A 15705-nucleotide genomic window follows, 5' to 3' on the forward strand; every position below is an offset into this window, starting at 1 on the left:
TTATGTGATGGCAAAATGGAAAACGGTTTCCAAAGGAAGTCTGGGTGATGATGATGACTGCAAATTACTAGGGTGATGAGATACAGACTCTTAGATCTACCAGTCGCTGACATCACAGATGGGTAGCAAGATAGATCCCACTGAAACATAATCAAAATAGTTCTAAGAACCGTGTGTGCTGAAAATAATGTTCACATGACATGCCGTAGCCCCCTATGTCCGTGTTTTCTGTTGTCTGATCACAGCAGATTGGAAATCACTGACAGAGATCCTGACCCACAGACCGACACTGGACACTATTTTGGGTTCTAACCCATAAGCTCAAATTTAATGAAAAGAGAATCTAATTAGAGCATGTCTATGTGTCAGGTGGATATCCCATATCTGCCTTTGTCACTAGAGACAGATCCATTTTTAAGCAGAAGAACAACAGGACCATATTTTCAATAGTTCTCTTTATAACAATTTGAAAACACTGTCTGTTCTCCTAGAGTGGTTGCCACCTGATATAAGAACAGGACCCTCTGGGCTTTTCCTTGGCCTGCTTTGTTGAGGAAGCATGATGTTAGGTTGGGCAGACCGATCTAGTTGTCCTAATCCTGTGCATAGATGAAAGGGGGCATTTGAAAGGCACCTGGTGTGGGTTTTCTCTTCCCTTGCTGGTGCAGTGATACCAGATGAATTTTGTGAACTCCCATTACCAAAAGCTGGTGGTTCTGGGCTCAGGTCAGTTTGGTGCCTGTTGTGTTCTTGTCCCTCACTGTGTCCTAACTCTCCTTCCTTGTAGAGAGCAAGCGAGACGTCCTGTTCCTCTTTGATGGCTCAGCCAATCTCGTGGGCCAGTTCCCTGCCGTCCGCGACTTCCTCTACAAGGTCATTGATGAGCTGGACGTGAAACCTGACAGGACCCGGATTGCGGTGGCTCAGTACAGCGACGATGTCAGGGTGGAGTCTCGTTTTGATGAGCACCAGAACAAGCCCGAGATCCTGAATCTTGTGAAGAGAATGAAGATCAAGACGGGCAAAGCCCTCAACCTGGGCTATGCCCTGGACTACGCGCAGAGGTACATCTTTGTGAAGTCCACTGGAAGCCGGGTCGAGGATGGAGTGCTTCAGTTCCTGGTGCTGCTGGTGGCAGGAAGGTCATCCGATCGTGTGGACGGGCCAGCTCTCAACCTGAAACAGAGCGGTGTGGTGCCCTTCATCCTCCAGGCCAAGAACGCAGACCCTGCCGAGTTGGAGCAGATGGTACCATCCCCTGCCTTCATCCTGGCTGCAGAGTCTCTTCCCAAGATTGGAGACCTTCAACCACAGATTGTAAACCTCTTAAAATCGGTGCAAAACGGGGCGCCAGCACCAGGTAAGGCATAGAACTTCTGGTTGCTTCTGCAGCCCAGTTGTCCCATGCTTGAGTCGATGGTAGGCGGCTGGCTCCTGGTCTCCGGGTAGAAGCCCTCCTTGGGTTTCCAAGAAAGATAGGTGATTTCTGCAGGAACAATGGAATATCGCTTTTCTTTCCCCGAGGTGACTCTCTAACTGCTCTCTAGGGCAAAACAGGAGAATCAGGGTGATTATTTTTAAGGACATTATAAAATTTAGCTATATCAGTGGTTAAAAATAATCCTTTTTTTTTTAAAAAAACACAGTTTTTACTATATATATAATAAACGCCATATAACACGGTCACATTAGAGCTAACACGGTTTTCATCTTCATGTAGTTCCCCAACTTCTTATTTTAAGGGGGTATCCCCGTGTCATAATTCATCCTTTGCATTCATGAAAACCATAAAGCATGAAGGGAGGCCGGCACATTCCCATTATAAACGCTGCATTAAAGTTTCTCAGTACTCATCTTTGTTACCATGACTTCCTGCTTAACCACTTTGCATTTGGTGATAAAACTGCAGCAAAAAGAGTAATTAACTTCACACATGATCCCTTTGATTGAAAATAGAGCATCTAGAGCTTCTCTACATTGGCTGTTGAGCACGTTCGCTGTGGGTTTCGGGTTGTAACCTGGACATCTGGGTTACATTTTCCCCCATTTATCCGCTGTGACTTGCAGTACATCATTTGAAACCTCTCATCTATAAAGTGCTAACGGTTGTGCAGACTCCGCCGACCATGTCTCTCTCCCTGCTCCCAACATTTCTTCTTGAGGACAACGTTGAAACTTAACAATACTGTTCAAACGTGGAAAAGTTCTAAAGTGAAAGGGCTACACCTGTATGTATTGGTGCATCAGTTTCCTAATCCTGCCTTAATAAATTACAATAAATTTAGTGGCTTAAAGCAGAATGAATTTACTATCTTAAGTTTTAGCGGTCGGAAATCCAAAACCTGTTCTACTGGGCTAAGATCAAGGTGTCAGCATTGCTTTCCTTCTGCAGTTTCTGGCCGATTACCCACTTCCTTATCTTTTCCAGTGTCTAGGGGCTGCCTGCATCCTTGGTCCACTGCCCCCTCCTCCATCTTCAAAGCCAGCAGATTTTCTCATATCTCTGGCCTCTTGTTTCCATCCTTACCTCTTCTCCCTCTAACTCTAATCCTCTTATCTCCCTTTTTATAAGGACACGAGATTGATCACACTGGATCTACCTGGATAATCCAGGACAATCTCCCCACGCCTCTAACCCTTAATTTAATCACACCTGCAGATTTTCTTCCATATAAATTCCAGGGATTAGGAGTTGGATATCTTAGGAGTTATTCGGTCCACCACAGATTGGTATGAAATTATCCCTATTGTGTCCCGTGTGAGTCACAGGGGCTATCTTCCTTCTAGTTTCAGGTGAGAAGGATGTGGTGTTTCTGATCGACGGCTCCGACGGTGTCAGGAACGGCTTCCCGCTGTTGAAAGAGTTTGTCCAGAGAGTGGTGGAGAGCCTGGACGTGGGTGCGGACCGGGTGCGCGTAGCTGTGGTGCAGTACAGCGACCGGACCAGGCCCGAGTTCTACCTGAATTCCTACATGGACCAGCAGAGCGTCGTCAGTGCTATCCGCGGGCTGACGCTGCTGGGCGGGCCAACTCCCAACACCGGCGCCGCCCTGGACTTCGTCCTGAGGAACATCCTGATTGGCTCCGCCGGGAGCCGCATAGCAGAAGGCATCCCCCAGCTCCTGGTCGTCCTCGCGGCCGGCAGGTCTGGGGATGATGTGAGAGGCCCCTCGGTGGTCCTGAAGAGGGGAGGGGCCGTGCCCATCGGCATCGGCATCGGGAACGCTGACATCACCGAGATGCAGACCATCTCCCTCATCCCGGACTTCGCGGTGGCCATTCCCACCTTCCGGCAGCTGGGGACCATCCAACAGGTCATCTCCGAAAGGGTGACCCAGCTCAGCCGCGAGGAGCTCAGCAGGTTGCGGGCATCTGTGGTCCCTGTAACGAGCCCGGGTAAGGAGCAGATTCTTTGGCTCTTCATTCCTTGAAATATCTGGGGCTACTTGTTTGGCCTGTGTGTTACAAAGTATTCTCAGTTTTGTTTCCTCAGCTGTAGGGAGTGAAAACCAGAGTTATGCGAAGAATCAGGAACCACGTGGGCTTGGTGCCAGAAATGGCTTGGGAAGATGCTAAGATTCATGTTTTGGGCCAAATTCAAGTCTCAAAGATGGGCGTAGGCTTGGCTTTCAGCTCAGACCCCTAATTCTGCATAAAGGCTCTGTATAACCAACCGAAAAGAGAGGCCATCTAATTGATAGTTCCAGTTCAATGCCGGGTCCAGGCTTCCCCTGGTCGGTCCAGCTGGCCGCCTCCTGTGATCGAGGAGGGAGTTTGACCACAGGTGGCCTATCAGGCTAGAGCACAGTCTCTGAAACATTGTTATTTCCAGACCCAATGTGTCAAGATTGCTTTTTTCTTTTACATCTTTATTGGAGTATAATTGCTTTACAATGGTGTGTTAGTTTCTGCTTTATAACAAAGCGAATCAGTTATACATATATATATGTTCCCATATCTCTTCCCTCTTGCGTCTCCCTCCCTCCCACCCTCCCTATCCCACCCCTCTAGGTGGTCACAAAGCACCGAGCTGATCTCCCTGTGCTATGCGGCTGCTTCCCACTAGCTAGCTATTTTACGTTTGGTAGTGTATATATGTCCATGCCACTCTCTCACTTTGTCACAGCTCACCCTTCCCCCTCCCCATATCCTCAAGTCCATTCTCTAGTAGGTCTGTGTCTTTGCTTGGTGCAGAGAAGTAAGTGTCTTAACTGACAGGAAGGCCACCTGGCTGTTATGACCTCGGCTTATTCTATCTCCTCCTTCCTGTTCCCCTTTCCTAGGCCTGATACAATGAACTGGAAAGTGGAGGGAACCTTACTTGTCAGAAGGAAGGGGGCTCAGATAGACCCACCCTTCCCAAAATGCCCACAGAGCGCCTGCCCTCCCTGGACACTCGGGTGGGGAGGGCACAGTGGTGAACAGGCACATGCATCCTCACTCCTGTGTGGTTCACATTCTACAGAACCGTCCACATCAAGGCTTGGGGAGGGGAAACTAGGAAGGGCTCACGGGGAAGGGGGAGGGAAGAGTAAAAGCAAGTGAGAGGAAAGTCGATGTAGGACGCAGTGCTGTTTGGGTGGGTGAGGGAGGGAGGGTGACTGGCACGGTGCTGCAGAAAGGGATTGCTTCCCTCGCTGATGTCCACACAGAGTGCAGCTCGCCCTGCAAGGCTTCCCTGGAATGTTCTAGAGGGCTTGCCATCAAATAAATTTGGGAAGGCAGTGGGATAAATGAAGTGAGGGTCTTTTTGGTTTTGGTTGGACCCTAATTGATATGTGTTGTGTATCCCCAGTACAATAAGGGAACACAGCATTTCCCAAACTTGTTTGGCTGCAGCAGTCCTTTTTCTTTCTTTTTTTTTTTTTTTACTTTTTACTGGAGTCTAGTTGATTTACAGTGTTGTGTTTGTTTCAGGTGTGCAGCAAAGTGATTCAGTTATACATGCACATATATCTATTATTTTTAAAATTCTTTTCCCATTTAGGTTATTACAGAATATTGAGTAGAGTTCCCTGTGCTGTACAGTAGGTCCTTGTTGGTTATCTATTTTAAATATAGTAGCGTGTCTATGTCAATCCCAAACTCCCAATTTTTCCCCCCCACCATCTTTTTTTACGGTGCATTGGAGGTACTTGTACTCCCAAGAAGACACTTCAGAAATGCTGTCATCGTGTGTGTGCAGCTCACTTATACACAAAAGCCTATGTTTCTACAACAGTACGACTCCTGGTCTATCGGCTCTCCCGCTCTTCAAGATGACTGTTTTCTACCTTCTCCTTCTCCTGCTTCTTCTACACTTCTCTTCCCTCAGCTTACTCTGAGCTGGTGATCCTGATTCCCATTTCACTGAGAAAATATAAGTAAATTGGAAAAGAACTTCCAGAAGCCTTACTGTCTGCCCCAGCATCAGTGTCCATGTCTCAGCTTCCTCTCGTTACTTGGGTGAACTGTCACTGCTTCCCTGGGCAGCCTCACCACTTCCCTACTCAAGGGTGTCACCTGCAACTCTCCTCCTCTCTCCTGCATCATCAGTTCTCTGACGTACTGGGTGATTCCTTTCATGATACAAATGCAATGCCTTTTCTTTTCTCGTAAAAACTCTCCCTTGATGCCCTGCTCCCACCTGCAGCAGTGCTCCAGGCTCCTTTATAAAGTGTTGCTGTCTACAATTCTTCTCTGGACACACCCTAACCTGTTGTTTGCTCTCTCTGCTCCACAGAAGGTGCTCTGGTCAAGGTCCCTCCATCTGGCAAATCCCAGTAGTCAGTTGTCGGGCACTGTCCCACTTGACCTATGAGTGTCATCTGTCACAGGTTCGATCCCCTCCTTCCCCAAACCCCATCCCCACTCGGTCTAGACCTGGCTCCTGCGTGTCTAGGTTCTTCCTCCTGCTGACTTACTTTTCCTTGCCCTTTGCTGCTTCCTCCTCTTCCCTCTGACTTTTAATCACTGAAATGCCCAGGACTCTCTCCTGGGACTGGTATTCTAACTCAAATAGTCTGAATTAGGATACCTTACCGGTCAGGTGGCAATTCTCTGACAAATTGGGAGGCTGTTCATTAACACTAAGAATTTGGTGTCGGTGAAGCTGAAGCCCTATGGTAACGTTTGATTCACAGGTGTCGGCGGCAAGAGGGACGTGGTCTTCCTCATCGATGGGTCCCAAAGCGCCGGCCCCGAGTTTCAGTACATCCGTACCCTCATCGAGAGGCTGGTTGACTACCTGGACGTGGGCTTCGACATGACCCGGGTGGCCGTCATCCAGTTCAGCGAGGACCCCAGGGTGGAGTTCCTGCTGAACGCCCACTCCAGCAAGGACGAGGTGCAGAACGCGGTGAGGCGGCTGCGGCCCAAGGGCGGGAGGCAGATCAACATTGGGGGCGCCCTGGAGTACGTGTCAAAGAATATCTTCAAGAGGCCTCTGGGGAGCCGGATTGAAGAGGGTGTCCCTCAGTTCCTGGTCCTCATTTCTTCTGGGAAGTCTGATGATGAGGTAGACGAATCGGCAGTAGAGCTCAAGCAGTTCGGTGTGGCGCCACTTACCATCGCAAGGAATGCAGACCAGGAGCAGTTGCTGAAGATCTCCCTGAGCCCTGAATACGTGTTTTCAGTGAGCACCTTCCGGGAGCTGCCCAGCCTGGAGCAGAAACTGCTGACACCCATCACAACCCTAACCTCCGAGCAGATTCAGCAGCTCCTGGCCAGCACGCCCTACCTTCCTCCAGGTAAGGTTGGGCGTTTCTTGTTCTTTGTTGTGTCTTTTCAAAAAAATATAAAAAATAACAGGCTCTAAGGCCATGGTGCTCACAAGTAAAATTAAAATAACAGGACACCTGAGATTGAACCAGCAGGGTCTATTGCTTGTGGCAGGGAGGAAGGACACACACGCTGGTGAGCCACAGGGCATCTCAGCGGGAGGGTGTTAGGAAGGGCTTATGATAGGACTTGAACTCATCATAGATGGCTTGAGGAAATGGGACTTTGCCCCGGATCGAATGCTGTTGAGAAGGAGTAATTTTATGATTGGATATCTTACCAAATCTCACGGCTAATGCTGAAATTGATACAGAAGCAGTGGTCACACCTATGATCCAGGATGGGGAGTGTCTGGTGATTTTTGTTTCCTTTTTGTCAGTGTTCAGATATGATCAGGGCGTGGCTGTCTCTGATACTGATATTCTGTGAAACCTTTTATGTGCCACTGGAGAATCCAAGTCCTGGCTGTGTATGCCTGGCCAGCTTTTCTCTCTCTCAAGATAGATGGTTCAATTCCATGACCTGCTCAGCTTTTGCTGTGCTATGTTTCCACTATAAGTAGCCAGTGATTTATGAGGCAAATGTTGAATTTGTTGAGAGGCAAGATATGAGCTATTTAATAAATGGCATCCAAGAAGTACCTAGAATTCTAATCAATAGGAAGCCATGGCTCATCTTTCCTAGGACTTCTGATTAATTTTATAGTTAAAAATGGATTCATGCAAAGAAAATAGGGGCATAATAGTGAAAATAAAAACTTCGTATAAATGCTAGAGATACGTGAGAAAAACAAATACTATGAATCAAACACCAGGAATGATGGTGTGGCCTGCTGGAGCGAGTTGGGATTCTCCGGGCTGTCACTAGCTAAGTGGTGGCCTTGGATGAAGTGAGGGCCTTTGTCCTCAGCTGTCTCTTTTCTTGCACAACAAAGATGTTGATGCTGGTGATCTCAATCCCTTCTGGTAGTAACAGTTCGTGATTCATAGATAATGGTAACCCAGGATTCGTTTCTAAGTGCTGTTTATATTTTTGAAATGAGTTGTAACCCAGACACCAAAGCCAAAATTAAAATTGAGTAAACCCAGAAAGAGAAAGTTTTGGAGAACTTAAAATATTTCAAGAAGCAGAAATTGTTTTGATGCAAAAGGCCCAATTTGTAATGATTGATTAAAAAAAGCCAAAGAGATAAACACATGCACATCGGCTTATAATTTTCATGTCAATTGATATTTTGGTGCAACATAGAGCAAAGTTCAGAAACGAAACCAGATGCGTGCCAGTCTTGTACTGAGTTTTCCTTTTTCCTTTTCATCCACAGCCGTGGAGAGTGATGCTGCAGACATCGTCTTCCTAATCGACAGCTCTGACAGTGTGAGGCCAGATGGCATTGCACACATTCGGGACTTTGTTAGCGGGGTCGTGCGGAGACTTAACATTGGCCCTAATAAAGTGAGAATTGGGGTCGTGCAGTTCAGCAATGATGTCTTCCCAGAGTTTTACCTGAAGACCTATAAATCCCAGGCCAGCGTGCTGGATGCCACACGTCGCTTGAGGTTCAAAGGGGGGTCTCCGCTGAACACTGGCAAAGCTCTGGAATTCGTGGCAAGGAATTTCTTTGTCAAGTCTGCCGGGAGCCGGATAGAAGACGGGGTGCCCCAACACCTGGTTCTGTTTCTGGGTGGCAAATCCCAGGACGATATTTCCAGGTATTCCCAGGTGATAAGCTCCTCGGGGATTGTGAGTTTAGGGATAGGAGACCGAAACATCGACAGAACGGAGCTGCAGACCATCACCAATGACTCCAGACTAGTCTTCACGGTTCGGGAGTTCAGAGAGCTCCCCAACATAGAAGAAAGGGTCGTGAACTCCTTTGGACCCTCCAAGGTCACCCCTGCACCTCCAGGAGTGGACATGCCCTCTCCCTCACGGCCAGGTATGAGCTGTGGTACCCATGACGGCAGAGCGGGACACCAATTTTTTTTTTTAATTGAAAAAAAGCAGTTAGCATTCATTTTAATAATTTTCTTCTCTCAGGGTCGTGGCTGCCATACAATTAGAAACTAAATACGGGAAAAATAATTGAGTTGAAATTGTAGGAGGAATAGAAGGAAACGCATCTCAGAAAGCGTATGGTCATTGATTCTTCCATGAGCTTCCACGAGGCTAATCCTAGCCCCATTGAAAGGTTCTATAAAAGTGCATTGAGGGTTAGCCACAGACTCATTGGCTGTCAGAATAAAATGGCATCTTTGAAGTTGTTCAATCTACGCCCCTCCGAACATGATTGGAAGTCAGCCTCTCTCCTTGGTGGGGTCCTGGTCCAGTCAACCCTCTTTCTTTGGACTGGTGTCATCGGGAATTTAGAGCTGTCCACCTATAGCTTTGACCTCATGCTCCTGGGTCTGACCTTTGGGACTGCCAAGAGCAAACGGAGTCCCTCCACCAACCCACGTCTTTCTTAGCTCCTACCCCAGGTGATAGCCCCTCAGACATCTGGAGCAAATGATTAGGGCTGGTTTTCCATGGGGCATCTGCACTCCACTTAGCTCTTTCTTGTCTTCCTTCTGCGCTGGTGGTGGAACATCTCACAGTGCTCCGGATTCCCTTCTCTCTACTCCAGTCTTGATCCCTTGATTGGAATCAGGGAATTATCTCCAAATGTCCTTGAGTGTCACAGGCTCCAACAAAGCTCTTGGCGTGCTGGCTGGTGATCCTCCAAAGGTGCAAGGAGTCTGCTTCCCATTTTCCAATTTGTTTCTCCCAGCCCTCCCTTTCCCTGTCTCTAGCACACCTCCCCCAACTCCTTCCAGACACTATCATTTATTTTTGACCAGGAGGAAAGTGTGTAGTGGCATTTCCTAAAACCCCTGATATCACGGACTGTTGAATCCATGGCATAATCTCATTTTGCACGGGATAACTGGGACTCAGTTCCACTGAGTTTTCATGTCTCCTTTCCTTTTGTTTAGGTGATTTATCATTTATCACCTAAACGTGTTTTGAGGACTGTGAATTCAGGAACTCTAGAGTCATGGAACAGAGTCCAAGGTGTCCACTGTGAATGAATTACAGGAATGCCTTATTTTAATCATTTTATGTTTTGTGTTTTTGCTCTGGATATAGAAACCAAATTTCTCCTTTTTTTTTTTTTCATTGTAATCGTCTTTAGAGAAAAAGAAAGCAGACATCGTGTTCCTGTTGGATGGTTCCATCAATTTCCGGAGGGACAGTTTCCAGGAAGTGCTCCGTTTCGTGTCTGAAATTGTGGACACGGTTTATGAAGGGGGAGACTCCATCCAAGTGGGGCTGGTCCAGTACAACTCTGACCCCACCGACGAATTCTTCCTGAAGGACTTTTCCACCAAGGAGCAGATTATTGATGCCATCAACAAGGTGGTCTACAAAGGGGGGAGGCACGCAAACACCAACGTGGGCCTGGAGCACCTGCGGCTGAATCACTTCATACCAGAGGCAGGCAGTCGCCTGGATCAGAGAGTCCCGCAGATTGCCTTTGTGATCACCGGAGGAAGGTCGGTGGAGGATGCCCAGGAGGCGAGCCTGGCACTCACCCAGAGAGGCGTCAAAGTGTTCGCGGTGGGCGTGAGGAACATCGACTCAGAGGAGGTTGGGAAGATCGCGTCCAACAGTGCCACAGCGTTCCGAGTGGGGAGTGTCCAGGAGCTGTCAGAATTGAGCGAGCAGGTTTTGGAAACTCTGCATGATGCGATGCATGAAACCTTATGTCCTGGTGTGCCTGATGTTTCCAAAGGTAATGCCCTTTAGGTGCATATTTTCAACCATGTCCTGTCGATGTTGGTGAGTTACCTGTTTACCCAGATCCCCAGCGCTGGCCTGTGGGCTCCTGTAGCATCTGGTGTGTCAGGCATTGACTTACATCCACGTGGGTTGGGTCCTGGTTGTCACCTACCACTGTGATCGGATGTGGTTCCAGGATAGGAGTGGATGTCTGTCTCTTCTTGCTCTTACCAGATTTACTCCCCATCCCCTACTCTTTAATTCCCTAAATAATTCAGACTGATTGATGCCTGTTTCTGTTTGTAGGTTTATCAGATCAATTATTTGAGATCAGAGGGTTTGCGTTCTCAAGTGTGTTTAGTCTAAAGCACAAACTCGGGATGCACTTAGATAGACACTGACTGTATACGTTGCCAAAGTTGATTAGTATCAGGAAAGCAAACGTACTGAATGGCCAACAGTTTTGGCTCCGAAGAGTCAGTGTGAGTTCTCCCAGTGAGAGAGGCAGATCTAATTGCTTCTCAGAGCTCACGCACAGAAGGTCCCATTTTGCACTTGAGCGTGGCGTCCTGGTCCACGCCCCGAGCTGTGCCTGTAGGTTGAACACATCTCGGCAGCTCGACTTCGAGCTCACGGCCTGCTTTTCCCTTTACAGTCTGTGACCTGGATGTGATTCTGGGCTTTGATGGTTCAAGAGATCAGAACATATTTGTGGCTCAGAGGGGCTTTGAGTCCAAGGTGGACACCATCCTGAATAGAATTAGCCAAATGCAAAGGATCAGCTGCAGCGGCAGCCAGCTGCCCACGGTGCGGGTGTCCGTGGTGGCCAACGCGCTCTCGGGCCCCGTGGAGGCCTTTGACTTTGCCGAGTACCAGCCAGAGCTGTTTGAGAAGTTCCAGAACATGCGCACCCAGCACCCCTACGTCCTCACCGCGGACACGCTGAAGCTCTACCAGAACAAGTTCCGGCAGGCCTCGCCAGACAGTGTGAAGGTGAGGACGGCTGCCTCGTTTCCGCTTCCTGGGCCATCTCTGGGTTTTACTGGGCAGGGGCAAACCTCGATGCCCGGAAGCCCCCTCCCCAAACGGTTCTTCTATAGATGCTCTTCATGTTTGATGGGGTTGGTGATGCCTGTATGTAAGAGTCCTTTATTATCAACTGGGCTGAAATGGAATATCTTCTTCTAGTTTTACTAAAGCTCTAAAAAAAATCTTGGAAATCAGTAATTAAGCTTGAATGCATTGAATTTGTGAGTAATTCATGTTTAATCATAGTCCTGACCATTAAATGCATTATGTTCTCTATTTGTATTTACTTTTATCTCTCTCTTTCTCTGTATTGGTTCATACATACACACACACACACACACACACACACGCACGCACGCATGCACAATCAGTTTGCTAGGGCTGCCATAACAAAGTTCCACAGGTTGGGTGGCTTAAACAACAGGAATTTATTCTCTCACAGTCCTGGAGGCTGGAAGTCTGAGATCAGAGCGGCGTCAGGGTTGTTTTTCTGGAGGTCTCTCAACTTGGCTTGGAAACGGCATCTTCTCCTTCTGTCACCACGTGTTTTTCCCTCTGTGTCCTAATCGCCTCATCTTAGAAGGACACCAGTCATATTGGATGAGGACCCACTCTAATGACCTCAGTTAACTTATTGGCCTCTTTAAAAGTCCTATTGCCAAACATGGTCACACTCTGAGGCACTGAGGGTTAGGACTTCAAAATATGAATTTTGGAGCACGGGCTACACAAACACACACGCACGCATGTACACACCCACGCATACACATGATTTCTAGAAACTACATCTCCTAAATAAGATAATGAGATAAACTTTTTATTTCCATTGTTGACTGTGCTTTTTAATCAATCAAGTCCTACCCTATACCCATTTATTTTATACCTCACTTATTGCACAGTATCAAGGAACTATGAACATGGGGTGATGGTTTCTCAACCTTGGCCCCCAGTTTCCTCTGCTGTAAAGTGGAGGCTTTGAACTGGCTAATCCTTCTCTCAAGGGTCTGTGATGTTTCTTTCACTTTGGCTGGCGCTTGACGTATCTTTTATCTTCAGGTGGTCATTCATTTTACTGATGGGGTGGATGGAGATCTGGCTGATTTACAAAGAGCATCGGAGAAACTCCGACAAGAAGGTGGGTTCTGGGGCTTTCTATGGGAGAAGGAAACCTGGGTGAGGCAGGCGCACTGCTGGGCTAGAGAGAAACAACTCCACCAAGGGAGCCTCTGGGAAAGCGGCTTCTCTTGGAGGACACCTCATCCCGGCATCTTGGTCTTCTGTCACCTGCCTGGGGCTACAGGATGGGGCAGCAAGGATCCCATACTTACACAGACAGCTCTATTACCAAGTCCTGGCACAGACCCCACGGGGTCTCAGGCTCATTCCTGTGGTAGGACATCTAGAAAGCATGATGCTTTTGTAAAAGAACATGAAGTTTTGATTCATTTGGCTGTATTATATAAGCTAGGAATTAATTTTATAGCAAAAAAATCTTGCTGTATTTTCCATTTGCAGTTATCACAGCTCAAAAATACTCCAACGTTAAGAAAAGATACACTTTCACATAAAATTTGGAAAGCATACTTTCCAAATTTAAGGTGACTGGTTTGCAATGATACCTGTTATCAGGTGTACTATTTGTTCATCTGCTTTGGAATTTGGTAGCACTGGCTATCAAAAAAGTGGATGTCCACACTAGAGGTTTAAGGAGAATTTGTTGAAGCAAATTTATCATAAGAATGTTCTATTTATTAGCTTGCTTTTCCAGAGCAATGGAGATGAGACTGCTATCATCTGACTTGGGAGATGTGGGATTTCAATTCTTCCCACAGCATACCTGTGTTACGTAAGACCAGAGCTTGAGAATTTATGGATGAATAAACTTCATGGTGGTGTTTCCTAGAGTTACATGAATCCATTTACTTACTGACGAATCAGAAACAATTGCTCAGAGGAGTCCAGAGTTCCAGTATTTCAACTCTTCGGAGCAGCTAATCCGTGTGATTAAGCAAGTTTCAGTTAAAGGCCAAATTTTATACTGAAGTTTTCTTTAAAAAATAAAAGAGAGTCAGGAGGAAAAGCACTGAGGCTCTTGAATGCCTAGGTAAGGCTTCTTAAGTGTACCTGTCCCCCCAGGCGTCCGAGCTCTGATCTTGGTGGGCCTTGAACGTGTCGCCAACTTGGAGCAGCTGATGCAGCTGGAGTTTGGGCGAGGATTCACGTACAACCGGCCCCTGAGACTGAACTTGCTGGACCTAGACTATGAACTAGCGGAGCAACTTGTGAGTGTTTTATGCATCTACACACAAACTGGTTTAGACAGCCCAATATTGGGCATCTCAGGATAACGCAGTCTGTCATCACCAGGCAAACGGAGGAGAGACCGCTGGGTGGGCAATTTAATTCATGTAATTTACTTGGGACCTACTTTGTTGCCGTAACATGAGTCCTGGAAATGGAGCTATCTGAGAACTGGAAAGACGGCCACCCGGGCATGGGTGTCGAGGCAGCTGTCGCCTTAGAGTTTCCTCTGCTCCCTTTAAAGAGACTTCTTTTCATTTATAAGATTGTTGAGAAGCCATAACATTGAGATTTGACCCTTCCCTCTGTAAACAGGAAACAGGGAAAACAAGAATATGCAGGAGACGAAAGACCATTTCTGGGTGGAAAGGGGCTTCCGTCGCCTTCTCCTCTAGTTTCCTTTGGAGCAAATGAGGGCTCCCCATAGGCTTCCTAATCCTCTTGGGTTCAGCCTCTCAGCAGGTGGGGTTAACGTCTGGGTTTGGGGGTGAGACTGGGGGCTTTTGGGACATGAGGGGGCTGAGCGTTCAACTCAGAGGTTCTTTGGAGGAGGCAGCGGTGCCCTGTGGGACGAGCTGACTCCCTCCGGCCCTCTGACCTTCTTCCCAGGGCTGCAATTCGGATTTTTTTATTGAGTGGAAGGAAGTTGAGTTAATTGACAAACCTAGGGCATGGGAGAAAGTGAAAGCTCTAGGAAATTCACTGCCAGAAAAGGCATTGACCATCATGAGTTTAGCAGGTAGAAATGTACTTTGGGTGTGCGCTTTCCCGCATAAGGCCGGGGGCTGGGAAGGGAGGGAATGTCCAGGGTGTCTGATGGGCGCTGGAGTCATTGGTGACTGGCGGTGCAGTGCTTGTGGCTCAGAGGCAGGGATCCCACCCCGCAGCTGCTCCCAGGCTTCCTCCAGGCTGACGCCATGTTCCGTGACTCTGACCAGGGTTCTGGGGAAGGGCATACGGTCTCTGCTCTGAAACCACCTTCCATCCTGGCCGTCTGCAATGGTTTGTCAGGTTTTGCTTTCTGGAGCTTAAAAATATGTAAGCTGGGCTTCCCTGGTGGTGCAGTGGTTGAGAGTCCACCTGCCAATGCAGGGTACGCAGGTTTGTGCCACGGTCCGGGAAGATCCCACATGCTGCGGAGCGGCTGGGCCCGTGAGCCATGGCCGCTGAGCCTGTGCATCTGGAGCCTGTGCTCCACAAAGGGAGAGGCCACAGCAGTGAGAGGCCTGCGTACTGCAAAAAAAAAAAAAAAAAAAAAAAAAAAAAAAAGTAAGCTATACTTAACATCTGAAGCTTGAATATCTATGTTGGAAACTTCTAGAAATAAGGCCCAGCCTGAGGTGACATTGTGAATAAGACGCATTATCTTTGGTGGTTCTTCAGAGTCCATTTGTGACACTGTATCGCCCACCCATGGCTAAGCCTTCAAGGGAGTTGCCGTAGGAGGTGACTATCTCTTGCTGTGGAGGCCGCAGTCCTCAGACGGCACATTTATGCCTTTTTTCTAGACATTTATTGAGATCTGAACTTCGTTTTTGTCTTGGTAGGACAACATTGCCGAGAAAGCCTGCTGTGGGGTTCCCTGCAAATGCTCTGGGCAAAGAGGAGACCGAGGGCCCATTGGCAGCATTGGGCCAAAGGTACGGTGGTGTTACCCTTTTCTTACGTCTGAGACTAGATTTCAGAGCCGTCATTACTTTGGCTGGGGAATTTCTCTGCTATGATGGTGGGGAGATGGAAAAGGGAGGAGAAGGAACTAGCTGTGCTGTAGGACAGATCTGAGGTGCAGACCTTGTCCCTGTGTCTGCTCCCTCCTCCCTTTCCACTGGGTTCTTTTATGCATTGGTTCTTCATTTT

The 15705-nt window shown here is 47.8% G+C and overlaps 1 protein-coding gene across 1 annotated transcript in view; it reads left to right on the plus strand.

Annotated features, from left to right (window-relative positions):
* COL6A3 (collagen type VI alpha 3 chain) overlaps positions 1 to 15705 on the plus strand; it is an 86150-nt gene that overhangs the window by 31632 nt on the left and 38813 nt on the right. Inside the window, exons 6-14 of the mRNA XM_060015871.2 lie at positions 788 to 1360; positions 2788 to 3396; positions 6123 to 6728; positions 8081 to 8695; positions 9932 to 10531; positions 11174 to 11511; positions 12604 to 12682; positions 13684 to 13829; positions 15396 to 15488. Coding sequence (XP_059871854.1) covers positions 788 to 1360; positions 2788 to 3396; positions 6123 to 6728; positions 8081 to 8695; positions 9932 to 10531; positions 11174 to 11511; positions 12604 to 12682; positions 13684 to 13829; positions 15396 to 15488 — 3659 coding nt within the window. The remainder of the gene's footprint in view (positions 1 to 787; positions 1361 to 2787; positions 3397 to 6122; positions 6729 to 8080; positions 8696 to 9931; positions 10532 to 11173; positions 11512 to 12603; positions 12683 to 13683; positions 13830 to 15395; positions 15489 to 15705) is intronic.

Source organism: Delphinus delphis, chromosome 7 (assembly GCF_949987515.2).
Source record: "Delphinus delphis chromosome 7, mDelDel1.2, whole genome shotgun sequence".
In the NCBI taxonomy this organism is placed as follows: domain Eukaryota; kingdom Metazoa; phylum Chordata; class Mammalia; order Artiodactyla; family Delphinidae; genus Delphinus; species Delphinus delphis.